Source organism: Montipora foliosa, chromosome 4 (genome assembly GCF_036669935.1).
Source record: "Montipora foliosa isolate CH-2021 chromosome 4, ASM3666993v2, whole genome shotgun sequence".
Lineage (NCBI taxonomy): Eukaryota > Metazoa > Cnidaria > Anthozoa > Scleractinia > Acroporidae > Montipora > Montipora foliosa.
This window is the reverse complement of record NC_090872.1, coordinates 16,690,299-16,707,798: the sequence shown is the minus strand read 5'-3', so window position 1 is coordinate 16,707,798 and position 17,500 is coordinate 16,690,299. Positions and strand designations below refer to the sequence as shown.

The following is a 17,500-nucleotide window of genomic DNA, read 5'->3' as shown; positions in this document are numbered from 1 at the left end:
GAGAAACGTTGTGTGTGCTGTTGCACCTTTCGTCTGCTAAAAGTCTCCTATACTTACTCAAAGGGTCATGACAACCAAGTTTGAAAATTCATGCTCATCAACTACAAATCGAGAAAAACTGTACAGCTCTGCCAGTCTGACACAGTTAAGAATATATACAAGCTTCACAAAGTTCACTTGTGTTTGTCCTGAAAATGCAGGAAACCTTGTCCAATGGTCAGCCCTTGTTTCTGCAGCTCACAAGACTCAACACTCACTCCTGAAGCTTGCGCCTGCGGGCAAACAAATTAATCAACTGATCGATCAATCCTTTATTGTATTTCAATTAATCAAACTAGGCAGATTTACAGAAGGTCACGTTTTAAGAATAGAGTTTGGAATCGAATAGAAAACTTAAGCCTAATAGACTTAAACTCTGCCTATTGCTTTTGTTTTCAGCGAACGCATGCGCTAATGAGAGATGCAGAATCGCGTTGGCAGTCAACGGCAAACGTCAAGCTGAGATTTGCATTTTGCTAAAATCAAAGAAACAACTTCTCAAGAAAAGGAGCAAAGTTGAAACATTAAATTATTATGCTTTTCTACCGCTTACCGTTTACCCTTTGATGTAATTAAAGGCGATAATTAATTTTATATATTATCAAAAGATCATTTTTTTTTCATTGTGTCCATCGTCAAAAGATGAAGAGCTTTGGGACTAGGAACAACATGTTCACGTACGGTGAGTCAAATCGTAACAATGTGACTCGTGGCCCCGCTGCTCGTAAACTTGTAATCCGCAGTTAACGTTCCCACAATGCAAAGAGTTTCCCACCGTTGTAAGCAATTCGGGCCTCCATATAGAGCGTTTTCACATGACGTCACGGCGGCCATGTTGGTGTTTCAAACAAAGGAATGGAGGCCATGATGGTGTACCAAAATAATCCTCTGGGAATTGAACACTATTTTAATGCAAATATTTTCTTTTGTTTCAGTAATCCAATATGGCTGCTGGTCACGTGAGTGAAAACGCTCTACACTAGGGACCAGAACGCCACAAAACAATAGCTCTAATGAGGAAAAACAAAACCTCTGCACGCCCTGCACGTGCGGTTTACCATTTGAGTGTGGAGCAATCGCAAAACATTTACAATAACGGGAAATGTTTTTAGACAACGATCTCGTATCCGTCGTCGTCGTCCTTGCTTAACGTCCCTAGTAACAGTTAGCGGTCACATGTCATTTTTGTTTTCCTGCTCCTCGCCAAGCTAGGATCTTTACATATTTAAAAAAAACAGCCCCATCCAGGCTCTCTAGAGGCTGTCATCGTTATCTCTGTCATTAGAGCTATGCTATGGTGACGAAGTCTAACAAGGTCGAAACAGCTGTCCATGGCTGCCACTCCGGTGTCATATTAGGGAGTTCAAGATCTACGACGCGACGGTAACGAAAACGTCATTTAAAATTCCAACTTCAGGTTAATTAATCTTTTTCGTCATTATGTTGGCTTATCTAACTTCTAAAAACTAGTGTAACTTTCCAGGAACTGAATTAGGAGGTGCGGTGTTGAAGCTGCGACAGAAAATTCAAATCTCTGAAAAACTTTAGAATTGGTAATTTCACGTCGTAGATTTGCAGAAAACGTAAAAGAAATGTACAAAAATGAAAAATGCACGCGCAGAGCGTGCAAAGCTATTGTTTTTGCTCATTAAATATGCATAATTTGTGACGTTTTCATTGCCGTCGCGTCGTAGATCTTAAACTCCCTATTAGCGTTGTGCGCACGCCGAAGGTACTGGCCTGACCGCGGAGTTGGTGTTACTTCGTGCCCACCTTGCTTTAAATTGTTTTATATCTGTCATTAACCGGATTTACTAAAAACGTACGTTTCGCCCATCAACGGGGTGAGCAATATTTAAAAACCATTTAAGCGGCTCTTGTCCACAGAATGCTAAGTATTAAGAGCGGGAATTGGATACAGAACCCCGCGCCCTAATTAAGGGGTGCGAGAATGCGCCCACCGGTAAACTACTCAACCCCGTCATGGACATCCATATCACAATATATGGGAATAACAAACACTTCCAAGCAATCACAATAGATTGATAATGGTTTATACTCTTTATATGGGCTAGCTCGAAGTACACACAGAATATCTTGTGATATCGGCGGGTCGTGTAGTCATTTGCCGCGCAGTATTCGCCCACGGTACTGCTGGCCAGGAGAGTGGATACAGTATTTGAAAGATTACATGCATTTTATAAAAGGTTGTCTTTTATATAATTAATTGCTACCTTACTTTTTACCCTCAGTGCTGAGTGTCTCCTCTCCCGGGTATCTTACCTTGATAATTTCAGTATTTGTCGCGGCACGGAACGTGCTTCTCTCAATAACTTCGTCCTTTATGTGATAAACATGTAATTGCATGGGTCCGATGGCAATTAAGGATTAACTTCACGCGCAGTTTCAAAGTTTTCACAAAATTGCCCGAGTCGCAAAATGATGAGGGCGATTTGAAAAACTTTGAAAATACAAGTGAAATTAATCCTTAATTGCACGAGGGAACATAGCGATTACATGTTTATCACATAAAAGGCAAAGTTATTGGGGAAAGCCCGTCCGTGCCGCGACAAATGAGAATCAACACGCTCCCATTCGGTTAAAGTTCAATTCAATAAGTCGTTGCTGTCACTAGAAATAGCGCTTAAAATGTATTTGATATGTGCACAAAAAAGTAGTTTATTCTGGAAGAGGATTCTCTTGTAACTTCACTTGCTCTGGATGAGCAACTGTTAACCAATCAGGATCAAGTAATCATGCCACCTTCTTGATTACCAAAATTGTCCTCGTGATTAAGAAAAAAATGACCTGCGTCTCAGCCAATCAGCATTCAGTAATTTTGCCCCGTAGGTGATAAAAAAAGATTATGTGTATTAAAAAAGAAAAACTTACTTTTTTGCCTCACTGCTGAGGGTCTCTTCTCCCGGGTATTTTACTTTGATAATTTCTAACCCTTGACTTGAACCAATGGCAATAAGACTCGATCTAGGAAATGTTGCCAAACAGTTGGGCAGATTGCGCCAAAAATCCATTACAGCAAGAAGATCTCCAGACCTGACATTGAACAGCTTAAGGAGATAGCCATGTGCGAAAAAGGACGTCAGAGAAACAAACTCCTCGTCACTGATGAATTTACAAAAGCCAGAGAGGTCATCACTCAATTTAAGACGCACTTTACCAGAAATTGTATCGACAACGTACTTATGCGTGTTTATCAAAATAAATTGACCCTCGGGTGAAAATGATGCTGCCTCATTAACATTATATAAAGATGTGGGACCCAGGAAGAAACGCCACCGCGGTTCGGTTTTACCAAGTTGCTTCAGTTCAATTTTCCTACCATCAGTGGAGGCAAACAGCTGGAGGTCCTTGTGCCAAGCAAGCAAATTCCCGTGAGGTAGTTTAAATGTTTCCACAATCTCTCCTCCAACAACATCCAAAATGATCCCACCTCGCGTTTCAAATGTTATGCATGCCACTTGATCATTTGAAATAGAAAAGAGAACATCCGCGCCAAACATCCATCGTCTCATGCAGACTGACAAATCAAAGTTCCACAGTTCAAGAGTGCTCTTCGTTGCAAACAAGGCGCCTTGTTTTACAGCTACAAAATCACGCATGGTAGGAGGCTCAAACTCTTTCTGTACCTTTACTTCCCCGTTTAAAACGTCATAAGCCATAATTCCTTGCGGTATGCGCCGCGATCCTTTCAAAACCGTTACTTCCGCATAAACACTCTCGCCGGTTAACGAGAATTGGGGACAGTCGACGACACATCGGAATTTTGGGTTCTTCGTTGGTGGATTTCGATTAACCATTGCAATGCCACCTAACCAACCACAATATCCAATTAAAAGAGAATGCCTATCAAGCACTACGGTAGAACTCAAAGGATCTCCTAACAAAAAGCCACCCATTCTATGGGATTCTAACTCAACGGAATGACGACTAGGAACATCAACAACGTCCATCGAATAGAGATGCTCAGGCCCCTCAGTGACTCCTAAAGAAAACTCTTTGAAGTGACTATCGTTTAAATGTAAACAAAAAAGAAATCGACTGTCTGGTGAGAATCTGATCATTCCACACACAGAGTCCAAAGATGCCTCTGCCAGAGTTGAAAAACCACTTTCCCTGTCAACTAAACAAACTGAGCCCGTTGAATGGGAAACAGCCACGAGCTTTCCATCTCGGGACATCGCAAAAGATAAAATATTTTTATCTCTGTTGAAACGATTAATCTCCTTGCCATCGTTTAGATTCCACACCACAAGACATTTTGCATCGTCTGGACAATCACTTAGCATCTCGTCGCCGCATATTGAACAGACAGAAAAACTGCACTTACTGGTAGGAAAAAGAGGCTTCAAGTCCCCATTAAAGGAAAACGAATGGCTTAGCTCCCCTGGCAAGATGACATCCTTGCTGGGATGAAACACCACTGAACGGTATGAACCAATCACGTATGACCTTTCAAAATCTGCTGGCTGGTATGCATCATCGGTATTGATGATTCTGAATACGCCAGGTAACGAATTATAGTGTTTTGTTTTGACATAATGCTTCCATTCGAGGTTACCAGAAGCAAGTGACCACAACTGAATGGATCCATCGCAGCATTCACACACCATGAATTCTAAGCTGGGAGACACATCGAAACAAGTCACCAGTGAAAAACATTGAAACACAGCTTGAACATCTCCTAGGGAGTCATTTTTTCTTAAGAACTCCATGTAAGGCCTATCGGTATACTTGGTCTCCAGAAGCTGGCGGGAGTCAGAGGATAGTTTACTACTTCCTTCGTTCAACAGACTTTGAAAGATAGTAAACGGATATACCTCTAAGGTTTGGCGGTGCTTCTTTAAAACAATCAATAATGACGAAAGTGTCTCTTGACACTCGGTAGATATCGTTTTCAAACCACCGTGTTTCATTGCACAAACGATATCTTCTGTGGCTGCTGATATGTTCACACAAATCTTTGCATACAAAAGCTCAGGACATAACACATAGTTTCCAATCACTTGTTCCATGCTGCAGGATCTCATGTCCTGGTCTAACTCTAGCATGTGCTGAACACCATGTTCCAAGGCATACCTTGAAGTGCCAGTGAAGGATTGCGAGTTGCTAACACCTTCACTCTTTAACTCGTCAAATTCCTTAGAGCAAAGAGTAGAAAGGATCTTATGGCCTTCCATTTCCTCCACGCTGAAAATGTGCTGCTCGTAGCGTGACTTGTCTGTCAACCAGTCCTTGACTGATTTATGAAAGAAATGAATACGGTTATCGTGAACAGGAAGGAGTGATGACACAATGGCAATGGCTTTGCTCACCATTCGCATAACACTCAAGGACGACGACTTCGTGCACAGCAATTTAGGAACAAAACCCAACGGCAGTGGTTCCCTTGCAGCTGCAATTGCACTCAGAAAACAAAGAAATTGCTCTTCTGTTATGTTCAGTTCCTTACAAAAGTCTTGTTCCAATCGTTGGAAATACGACTGGTAAACAGACGAGATGCCCGACGGAAGGGTCTTCTCCAGTTGTTCCAAGGTAAGAACGATTGGACACTTAGCCCTTATAAAATCTACCAAAAACTGGGCACACAGAAAAACTCCCTCTGACTTTTGCACGAGATCATCTAAGACAAGCTCGGGCCTTTCAACTTGTAATAAAACGCTTAGACTCTGTTCAAAGTAAAACCGAATGTCCTTCAAGTTGTCTTCATCTTTTGGCTCCAGTCGCAGTGGACGCAAATCTTTCAGGCTGTCCCAAATGTTAACTTCAGGTCGCGTAGTCACAAAAAATCGAAGCCAAAGTGGCAGATCCTTAAACAAACTGGATATCACGTCAAGAAGCTCATTTCGCCCTTGGTATTGACTTTCATCTAAGGCATCTATTACCACAAGAAATGTAAAACCTGGATCTGCTACCATGTTCAGAGGTTCTAAAAAAAGCAAATAAAAGAGATCTACCACTTCCATGTTGTTGATCTCTACACCTAGATTTCCAGAGAACTGTTCCACAAGAGCTTTCTTGTACTCTGGAATACAGCATGAGAGGTGACAAGCTAAAGACTGCATCATCACCTTGGGATTCCTGTGGCGTGCTCTGTCATGGTGACAAAAATGGCTCCCTGCCAATCTGCCAGCTTCTTGCATTCTTCTGCACATCTCAGCAGCGATGACAGATTTCCCCATCCCTGCATTTCCACTGAGCACCAAGACACGATTTGGAGAACTTCCATCATCCAACCACCTGTTGATTTCAGCAAAGAAAGACTCACGGGTTCCTTCTAAGTATCTCTTTGTATAATCTCTGACATCACGTTGGGTGTCAACCCTTGCAAGTTTCTTTCGGATTGTATCCTCCTGATCGGTGTTGTGATGTGTCTCATGGATTTCAGTAACAATTTGATGTATGTCTTCAATTATGAAATTGCCTTCCTCAACAATTCCTTGGGTTGTTGACTGCTGGATTCGCAAGTCTTTAAGGATAGATTTGTTTTCCTCGACATTCTGTTTTACTGTGGTCTGAAGCTGACGCATGTCATGAAGTTGAGTCTTGAGATCCGCTTCCCTTTCTGCCCAGTCCCGTAAAACGTCAAGATAATCCTCCTCCCCACATCGCTCTGCCTTTAATCGATCAATTTCTGCCTGACTAAACCCAAGAGACACTAAAACGGCACTAATTTCCTTCCACAGAGCATTGAACGTTGGCGCATCGACACCAGTGGTTGTAACATGCCCATACACTTGATTACGGAAAAACTTGATGCGGGCAAGGTTTGCCTCTGGAGTGGTGTCACTTGCGGCTGGTTTGCGATGCCATCCTGTGTGGGGAGGGGTAAGTCCACAAATGTTGGTCAGAAGGAGGAAAAGCAGAGTTATATCAAAGGTGTTGGAGTCCGGAGCAACTCCGCCACCAGGGAACAGCTTGTCCCACTGGTGACCATTGAGAATTCGTCCACGTAAAAGCTTATTAAGGATGGAATAACAGGCATTAAGATCAGCTGCTAACTTTGCAGGAGGGTGATGAGTTTCAAAAACATTTCTCAGTACAGTTGTTCCACCATCAATAATAAGTCGACTGAGCTTAGCTCCATTTGTCTTCTCCTCGGAGCTGGCCAGGGGACCAGGTGTGGCCATCGTAATCCAAACTAAAGATTTTTCACATTGTATCTGAATGGAGAAGAACAATAATATTACGGTAATCAATAATTATTGCCTAATTGGTTTCCATTGAGTCATCACCAGGGACTGATTAAATGACTGATTAAAATTACCAGCAGCTAATAATAAGGAATGTAACTGCGGTGCGTACGATTCACCACCACAAAAAGCTAAGAAACCAAGAATGAAATGAATGCCTGTATTTGACACTTCAAAAAGGATTACCTTTGGCTAATACTTATAAAATGAACAGCCTTGATTTACAAGTGACTACAGAACTTCAAAGACGTATGCCATTGCAGAAAAACAATATGGAATAACAATTAAGGCACACAATCGTCTCATGCAGAATTTTTAACCCATTGGAACCTTATCCAGACATTTACATTGTGGGAAGGATGGAATATTGACACAAGAACGAAAGATGTTGGGGGCTAGCAGGAAAAACAAGGTAAGACTGGTAAGAGGAAGCTTGCTTTTTTTGTTCCTTCTACATCAACGTTTAAACCTTTTAATACAATCTTCAAATTTTTCAAGCTTCGTGACTACATGAACTTAAAAAAATTGTGTGCTTGAGGTTAACACAGAAAGTTCACCTTAACTAACCTGCTTACCTATAAAATGGCAATAAACTGTATAAACAAATCATTTAACACTTTGGATTCCTGTTTCAAAGCTCCCTAAAATGCAATAGAAATCAGGAACATCATGTTGCTGACTGATCAAAAATATGAACATAGTTTGCAGCAGGATTAATTAAGTATAAAAGTCCCGAAACAGCCGAGACGCCGTCCAGTGCAAACCTGACTGAAAATGTAGCAAGTAGCCAAATGTTTGACGAAATCAACCTTGGGCACATATGCTCCGAGTTCAAAGACAATTGGCGAATGTCTTGGCTGTCTCGAAGCCTCACTACTGCTACAAGTTGATAAAGATGTGAATCCTTTTTAGAAGCCACTAAAAAGAGTTCCCGAAGCTATGGGAAAGCCATTGAAAGAATGCCTTGGTGACCTTGAAGCTAAAAGGTGTCATAGAGAAGGTAGAAAGACCTACAGAATGGATGAACTCTGTTGTGGTTGCAAATAAAGCTAATGGCAAGCTTCGCCTTTGCCTGCATCCAAAGCCCTTGAACAAAGCACTAAAGAGATGTCATTTCCCAATGCCAGTTATTGAAGACACCATACCAGAGTCTAGCAAAGCGGATTTTCACAAAAGAGGATTGAAAGGATGGTTATTGACAGATACAGAAGAGAGATTTCTTCTGACGACCTTTCCCACACCACAAATATAATCGCATGACCTTCGGGATTTCGCCCGCCCGTGAAATATTCCAACTGCATGAATCTGTTGAGGGCCTCACTGATGATAGCTGATGATGTCTGATGATATCCTTGCGGCTGGTACTGGAGACACGATGCCGGAAGCGATAGCTGATCACATCAAAATCAACATTAGAAGGCTGAACAAACATAAAATTGCTTTTAAGCATACAGAGGTTCCCCATATTGGACATCTGCTTACTTTGGAGGGAGTGAAGGCAGACCCTGCCGAGATTGATGCAATTCTTTTGGAAGACCAACTGATGTAACAGGTGTTCAGTGCATTATGGGTACTGTAGGCTACACTGTCTGAAGTCCCAGAGCCTTTTCACACAGCTTACCTAAAAGTGTACGGAATATGTAAGGGACGAAATTCATGACAGAGCATTCATTAGGATCAAGGAGAAGGTGCGAGCTCCACCACTGCTGAAGCATTATGAGTGAGAGAAGGACCTGGTGATTCATTGCGATGTCAGCGAAGGGGGTCTTGGAGCCGCATTTTTCCAGGATGGTAGACCGTTAGCTTATTCAAGCAGCGCCCTGACTCCAGCAGAAAAAATTATGCACAGATAGAAAAAGAACTTCTTGCGATTGTGTTTGCGACAGAAAGGTCTCACCAATATACCTAGGGGAGATCAGTGATCGTTGAATTCGGACCATATGCCTTTGGGGACGATCTTCAATAAGCCGCTGGTCTCTGACCCGAATAGATGGCAAAAGATGATTTTGAGGATGCAACGATATGATCTCGACGGTCAATACAAGAGAGGGAAAGAGTTGCACATTGCAGACACCCTAAGACAACATTTCCCTAAGTTGTCAGAAACCTCTCAGAAGCTCGGAGGTCACATCCTGTTAACCAGGTTTTGAAGAGGATCTTGAAGTAGAGTAAGAGATCCGAGAAGTAAATCAACTACTAGTAAGTGAGCATGAAGCAGCAATGTTCAGCGTGGAGACTAAGAATGATGAAGTTCTACAAGCTGTGAAGGCTATTGTCAAATCTGGGTGGACAGCGTTGTAATATGATATCGGTGATGAAGAAGTTGTTCAGGATGGGTTGCTCTTTAGGGCTGACAGGCTCGTAGTACCAAAGACCCTTCGAAAGTGCATGCTACAGACTATCCAATCCAGTCATCAAGGAATAGAATCGACCCGAAGAGGTGCGAGAGAGGCGACCTAAGGGCCAAATATGGGGAGAGACGAAAAAGATTGAGCTGTGAGCTGTGATTGAAATAGATGGCTAATAATTGCTCTATATTAAATTCCATAGAAACAAACGTTCTCTGTTATAAACTACTTAACTACTTAAAAGGGAATTAAACACGGGGCGAAAAGACATCCGTTTGTGAAGCTGCGTTTAAAACGTTCAGTTCTGATGGCCGGAAGGGTAAAGAGGCCTCTATTTTGCAGCAATCTGGATCACAAAGGTAGCAAAAGGTCCACCAATGGCCCATCGGTAGAGCTAGTAACACTTTCCCACAATGTCCTATCAGAAGCTTCCAACATTTTTGTAACTGGTGTGACCTCCTTTAGGAAACCGAAACGTAAAGGTATCTGTTAGAGCTCGCGGGACCCCATACTGAGATTGCAGATGTGAAAAGAGACATAACAAGACAGTGGAAAAGATAGTGCGGTAAATCCAACTAAAAATAGTATATTCAATTTTCTTACTAACACACTCGCAAGATGTACATACGATTACAAATTTACAAGCTTTCAGGTTCCCTGTGGAACACCCCTGTGTCGCTAGTAAATCGATATCAGAATCAGTCACAAAGTACTTGATAATTCGCGCCTTGTTACATAAAGAGCGAGCATTTACAAGGCAGAAGTTTGAAGTAGATTCATTCTGGAAAGTATGCATTGGGTAATGAAATATATGTTATTCACCGGCTGGGAGGTCCGTATAGGGGAAAACTGTGGCTATACGGACTGACCTAGGCCGGTGAATAACTTATTTATTTTTTCTACCTTTTTTTTTTCTGGAAATGAACATGGCAAACAGGTTTGCAAAAAGTCATTCTACGCTCTCTAAGTCGCAACAGTTGAAATTAACTGAGAAAAGATAACTGATAAAATATAAGTGATAACTGAGAAAAGCGCTCCGCTCTCATTGAAAGCTCAGAGAAAAATGATAGATTAGTATAGGTAATCACACGAGGCCGAGTACTATTAAGGATAAATTGCACAAGTGTTTTGGAAATTTTCCAAAATTGCCCGAGTCGCGAAGCGACGAGGGCAATTTGGAAAAAATCTAAAACACAAGTGCAATTAATCCTTAATAGTACTCGGCCTCATGCGACTACTTGTTTATCAATAAAGGGAAAAATTAACCAATCAGGATCAAGTAATTAAGCCCTCTCTTGATTACCAAAAATGCCCTCGATTAAGAAAAAATGCCCTCTGTCTCAGCCAATCAGCGCTCAGTAATTTTGCCGTTTATTGATAAACGATAAAAAAGAACTTCAAATATCTCTTGGTGCAATAAATGTATTAAAAAAACAGTTAGATTTCATAGCAAGCACAGAGAAATGAGCTAAGAAAACTAAACGTAAATTAACAATGATGTTTGAAAAAGTCGTACAAACAGGCGAATATTGTTCTACGAATTTTAAAAATGTATTGTCTTAATCAAAATTGAACGAAAGTTCTTAAAACAGGCGGAAAAAATTTAGTGAAAAATACTCATACTTCTGCCTTTGCTTTCATATCTTATTATTTCAAGGATTCATCTTTGTTCTCCGTCAAGTCCTTCTCAAATCAGCGCAAAACTGAGAAAACTACACAAGAGCAGACATTAGTTCATGAAGACTCCATAGTTTTGCGATTTGTTTGTTTGACTATTTTCGCTACGAATACGAAGCAAAAGAACGAGATTATAGAATAGATCTCCAAAGAAAATAACGGACGTCAACCGAAAAACTGAGCTCAAAGGACTTACTTCTCTACAGTTAGCCGTTTTAGTTAAACGGCAGGTCAACAGTTCACGAAAAACAACGCGAAAAACCACAGCGTCGCGATGCGTTTGTTTGCCTATTTTAGCTAGGAATTCGTATATTCTTAAATGAAGCAATATAAAACGAGATTCGAAAATAGAATTCCAAAGAAAATACTCTGCTCTGCAGTGTAAGTTGTTTTAAGTTCAACGGCGTGTCAACAGTTCAAGAATACCAACAACTCGAAAACAGCAAACCAGCAAAGTGTTGTCAGCAAAATCATGTGAATACTCGCCTTTTCGAAGGATAACAAGGCCTTTTATTCCATTGCTGATGTATTTCCTTCTCTTTGCAACGGTTAATAAGCGAAAACTTGCATTTTAAAAGGTAAAATCCAACGTTTCGTCGCGTCGTAGTAAAAACATCTCAATCAGTCACGACAGTTTCAGAACGGAACAGATTTCGGACCGTGGTCTGTATCGTAAAAAGCTGGACGGGCTACGAGCGCGCGATTAGCCAATCAGATTCAAGGATTTAGGATTCCGGCCCGCTAAGAAGCTTCAGAAAATGTAATTTGTGATTGCACCGTATTATCATAAATGACTATTTTGCCGGCACGTATCAGAGGTCTGGGGAGGCTGTTACTGCGCAGTGAGTCATGAGATTCGAGTTTGTAATTCGTGGTCGTTAGGAAGGTGAGGCATTCTACGGTCAGCCTTCACCGTGTTAGGTTGCTTTTCTCTCTTTTATTTTATTCGCGTGTTTATTGATGTTTATAGTTTAGGCACTAGGATACCCTAAAACCCTAAGGGTTGCACCACTGCCTTGGTCAGGGGTACAAGTTCCCCGTGTCTTTTCCACCTGCTGGTTTTTTGGGGTTTTCGTGTCCGGCTTTGGTGCTTCTGTTCTTTCGTTTATAGATTTTACCTGATATTTGTACATATCTGCATATGCGTTGAATAAACGGCACGGTGGCTTGGCTAGCACACGCGCCCATATATGAACACTGTTGTCTTGTGTGTACCGGTTGAGTAGTGGAGGCAAAATAAAATATGTAGGCTGTATCCCGGGGCTGTATATAAACAGCATTGTTCACGTTAGCGCCAGTTGAGTGATGTCTTTGTCATCGTTAGGTGTTATTCTGTCTCGTAGTCCTTTTGAATATTTAACTAAGTAGGATTTCGAAATTCAGTTCCAATAAGTTCAATAATATTACCTTTCCTTAAACGACACTCCTGTGCTTGTCTTCCTATCTTACAACTTCTATAGGCAAATGCTGTAGGTTAATAACGTCTTGTTAAGTTTCAAGCAATCTGAACATAGTTTCGAGGTCCAAGGAAGTCAAGCATGGAGGCACTAAAACTAAGTGTAGAAATTTCATCCAAAACTGTTTTAAAAGATCTCATATTTCGAAGACATGTATAAATTAACCGTTTATAAAGACACTAATCCAAAGATCCTTGCTGAAGCTTTGAGTAGAATCTATTCGAAACTTATGAAATATAACGTGAGCTTAATCATTTTATCCGGGGCCGCCATGCGAGGCACAACTGACACAAAAGTCTGGAAGGTAGTCTGTGGCCGCGTATTCAACGAGTTTGTTGAGTTTACTTTTCTACCCTCAGTCCCCTCCTGAGAGCGAGATGTATAGATTTTAGATTTTACTATGGCTGGTGCCAAACAATTTTACTCGCCGATTGGGGACGCTTTTGCTGTCAATGGATTAGCTAATTTATGCTGCCTTGTTGACGATTTATGGAATATCTTATTAAATACAGTGAATATTCCCTCTTTTTTTGCAACACAAAATGCAAGTCTGGGCTGTGTGACGTTTGCCCTTGTCGCTTACCTCTAACAAAACATTATAAGCAAATCGTAAAACTTTGGCTTTCTGTTTCAAAGCTTGCTACAATGCTGCTGAAAGAGAAATCAGAAACAAAGTTGCCGGATTGATCAAAGACATGACGTATTCTTCATTTAAACTTAGAATCTCATATTATCTTACAAATACTTGAAAGTTTCCGAAGTACTGTACTTCGTATAGAGAATATCATACACAAAAATGCCAGAGCAATTTACACAAGTATATAGAAAAGCTCAACAATTACAATTAGGTGGGAGACACTTCATGGCGCTCCCTAAAGTTTGGATTCCATCTAGTCTCGAGCATTTCTTGACATCTTTGGGGGAATGCAAACTAATGATTAATTTAAGGAAAAGAAAAGTCATTTGAATTGATTTGCAAATATCTTATACAATGTATATATCTTCACTGCATTAAGGCTAATTGACTCTATTTACTAGCTATCAGCCAAGCATTTCAAAAACATCACGATTCAACTCTTTTTCTAACACAATTACAATCGTCAGTGCGAGAAGTAATTAATATGCATGACGGGTTTCCTGAGCAAAAACCTCACCTTACAATTATAGACGTTACAAGGTGGAAGATCGTTTGTACATACGGAAAATCATAACTTTCATTGTCTTCAAGGTGACGATTGCTTTTGTATGTTTCTTTGCTGTGAGAACCAGATTTAAATCACCGCACAGACTCGATTGCTTAACTTAGTTACCTGTTAAATGAAGTCCAAGCTCCAATATATATGAATCATCACACCATCGCACAGTTCCACGAGATACAACTGGTAGAGAAAGAGTATTAACGTTAACGATAAGTACTTAAGTTCCCAGAACCAGCTTAGTAAACTTTAAGGGGAAGAATGTGACAAATCAATTCGCTACAAACCTTATCGTCACAAACAGTTCAGCAAAATGTCTCAGAATATTTTCCACAGTCCTACACGAGAGATCCCGGGGCCCGTTTCTCGAAGGTCCCGAAACTTTACGGGCCATTAATTTACGGGTGTCACAATTCCCTCTGTATCTTAAGAATGGAGGGGACTTAAGTCGTCAAACTTCACAGCCATTTTGCTTTTTGTTATCTTGAAAAAATGTCAAAATGTCGGCTTTTCCAAACAAGCGGTTGACAGTTTCACAAATGGCTTTTCGGACCCGAAAAGTTTTCGGGACTTTCGTGAAACGGGCCCCAGCTGGGCTCACTCCCGGCTTTAAGTTGTGTCTCCCAAAACTCAGAGGCCATCCATACCCCATGTGTCGTCCAACAATATCGATCTAAAAATCTTTCATACTTAATTTAAAAAATCACCTTGTACGCAAAAGGACGACGATGCATCAAAGAATAGATAAACTTTTCTCTGGCCTTGATTCACGCATGTATTTATTAGCAGTAAATATTAAATCGTTGAAGAAAAAGTTTGAGACGACCCTTAGTTAGTTAGTCCTAGTTTAAGTAAGTCTCAAGCATATTCAGTATACTAATCAGGGAAAGGAAAAGGAAAGGAACTTCAAATCAAACCTTCCTTTTAAGGGATCTTAAAAAGCTGGCTTTCTAGCAGTCTTAACTATTTTTAAGAAATCTAAAAACTGACTTTTTTAAAGAGTCTTAAAAAGGTGGCTCTTTAAGGAGTCTTACATACCCTGCGTTTTAAGGGGTTCCTTAAAAAGCTGGCTTCTAATTTTTAAGTCTCAAAACCAGCGATCATCAGCGATACGTAAGCTATATAAATGAACAGCATTACATAAGGGTGTTTTTCGTATTTGTCGTTGCTGTTTTTATATAGCACTCTTTTCCCAGCTACTTATAATGATCCGCATATTCAATATACTAATTAGGGAAAGGAAAAGGAAAGGAACTTTATTTAAGTGTCTTGTCTTCTAAGACAAGACACTTAAAGCACTAATTGGGAACACTTTAAACTGAAGTCAACAAATAAACACAATCCGCAAAATCAAACGTTGGTTTTTGAGGAGAAGAGAAAACCAGAGTACCCATAGAAAAAAGTCTCGGAGCAGAGTAGAGAACCAACAAACTCAACACTCTCATGACACCGATTCTGGGAACCGAACCCAGGCCATATTGGTAGGAGGCGAGTGCTCTCACCACCAGCAGTCGCCAGCCCTGCACCCCTGCACAGAGAGAGGTGCGTATTATTATTATTATTATTTCTTTTGATATTCAAATTTGCCAACCACGGAACAAAAGAAGTCATTGTTTCAACGATAACAATGGGTGAAGTCACGAGAAACATCGCTATTTTTAACTTAGGTAAGTTGATCGTGCGGTACTTTGAAATAGAAATTCCAACTACTACTGGGTTTCAAAAATAGCACTGTGATACAAATCTGCAAACTACGTATTACATATTGACTGTCTGGTTGGCACTTAGCGATAGCTACTACTAGTCTATTTGGAATCCTTTGTTGCATAAATTAGCTCGGCTCAGTCAATTGAGAAAAAACTGATCCATCAACCTGCAGCTAGGATAGGATATGGGCACATATTTGTCGTACCTCCTTGAAATTTACCATTTCAATTTTTCACTCGTCTGACAATCAAACAGCGAAGATGTTGTCAACGTCACCTATTTGGTCATTGATGTGCAAACCAAGAGCCTGATTCACTGTCGAAACAAAGGGTCTTTTGTCCATGTGGTTGGCACATTTGAATAACAAAAGCAATGTTTGTAAATACATATCTTTCCTAAAGATAATAAGTGATTTAATGAGTCATCAGTACGAGTCCTCTTGATACTTGTACAACTGACTGCGGATCACTTAATCTCTTAGATAAGGATATGATTACTAGCAGGATCAAATAGGGAACGATCATCAGAGTGTCACTTCAATGTAGTGTATATTACCTTTATCGAGACCTTTTTTAGTATTACAAATATGACGAAAGTTAATATATATGAAAGCCATAGATGAATCAAGTTAAGATGCTGATCATCACAGGATATACAAATAACTCTATTAGGGCTCCCGTACGGGGATCTTCCGACCTCACTTACAATGTTAAACTAATCGATACTAGTCTACAATACCTTACAATAAATAATACCTTACTAAGGTAAAAAACCTATCCATAATATATGAAATGATTAATTAACTAATCAGTCACTACTGTGATGACTTCTCAGACTACGTTTAAAAACACTCAAACTATAGAGATTGCGCAACTCTCGTGGCGACGAATTCCAGTTGTCTGCGCCGCGATACTGGAACGACTTTTGGGCAAGCGCTGTGCGGCACTTCGGAATATTAAGATCGTTTGTCCCTATTGTTATAGCTATGAACATGGGACCTCTTCTGAAAGTCAAACATATTTACCAAATAGCTACTGTATGTGCCTGATTATTCATAGATTCGAATATCTGAACGGCCTCTCGAAATTTAAAAGCCTCTTGTACTGAAAGCAGCTTCAACTCTTTGAGAGTAGGTGTTATGTGTTCATATTTCTTCTTCCCGGATAACAAACGGGTTGCAAAGTTCTGAACATGTTGAAGTTTAGAAATGTTAGATTTACTAGTACCGGACCATAAGGGTGAACAATAAAATAACTTAGTAAAAACGAGAGTTTATAACGATCACAAAAAAAAAGAATAGATTTATCAAACAAGTGACGAATTCTGCTGATTATTGCTAGTTTGCCTATCTGTATCAGTTCACTTGCCAAAGTGCTGGTGTGCTCATGAAAGGATAGGTGCTTATCTACTATCACACCAAGGTCTTTCACTGAGTCAACAACAGGCAGTTCATTTCCTTAAAATGTTAAAGGCGGGATAGATGTTTCCGCCAGCATTTTGTTGGAGTTAAGCGCAGAAGTCAGTTTTCGCAGCACCAGGAAGCAACTCGATTCAAATCCTGTCGAAGGTCTTCAAGTCCTCTATGAACATCCTCTTTAGAAAGTGAGATGTAAAGCTTTGAATCGGCTACATAAGATTCGACGCTACAAATGTGGCAGACTGAAGGTACAGGTTGGAAAGTAAGGGCCCATGTATTGACACCACGGCTAACCGTAAGAGAACTCGAGAGGGAGCTATGGATTTGCACGCGTTGAGTTTTGCCAGACTGGTAACTTTGAAAACTAGTCAAAGTTGAATACGACACATTGAGGTTCCGTAGTTTCGCAAACAGTATCTGATGATCAATACTGTCAAAGCCCTTGCTA

The 17,500-nt window shown here is 40.5% G+C and overlaps 1 protein-coding gene across 1 annotated transcript in view; it reads right to left on the bottom strand.

Annotated features, from left to right (window-relative positions):
* The window catches only part of LOC138001068 (uncharacterized), a 424,432-nt gene that overhangs the window by 17,311 nt on the left and 389,621 nt on the right, over window positions 1-17,500 (bottom strand). The window contains exons 18-19 of the mRNA XM_068847736.1: window positions 8,015-8,129; window positions 6,642-7,220 (exon numbers count right to left, since the gene is read on the bottom strand). Coding sequence (XP_068703837.1) covers window positions 6,642-7,220; window positions 8,015-8,129 — 694 coding nt within the window. The remainder of the gene's footprint in view (window positions 1-6,641; window positions 7,221-8,014; window positions 8,130-17,500) is intronic.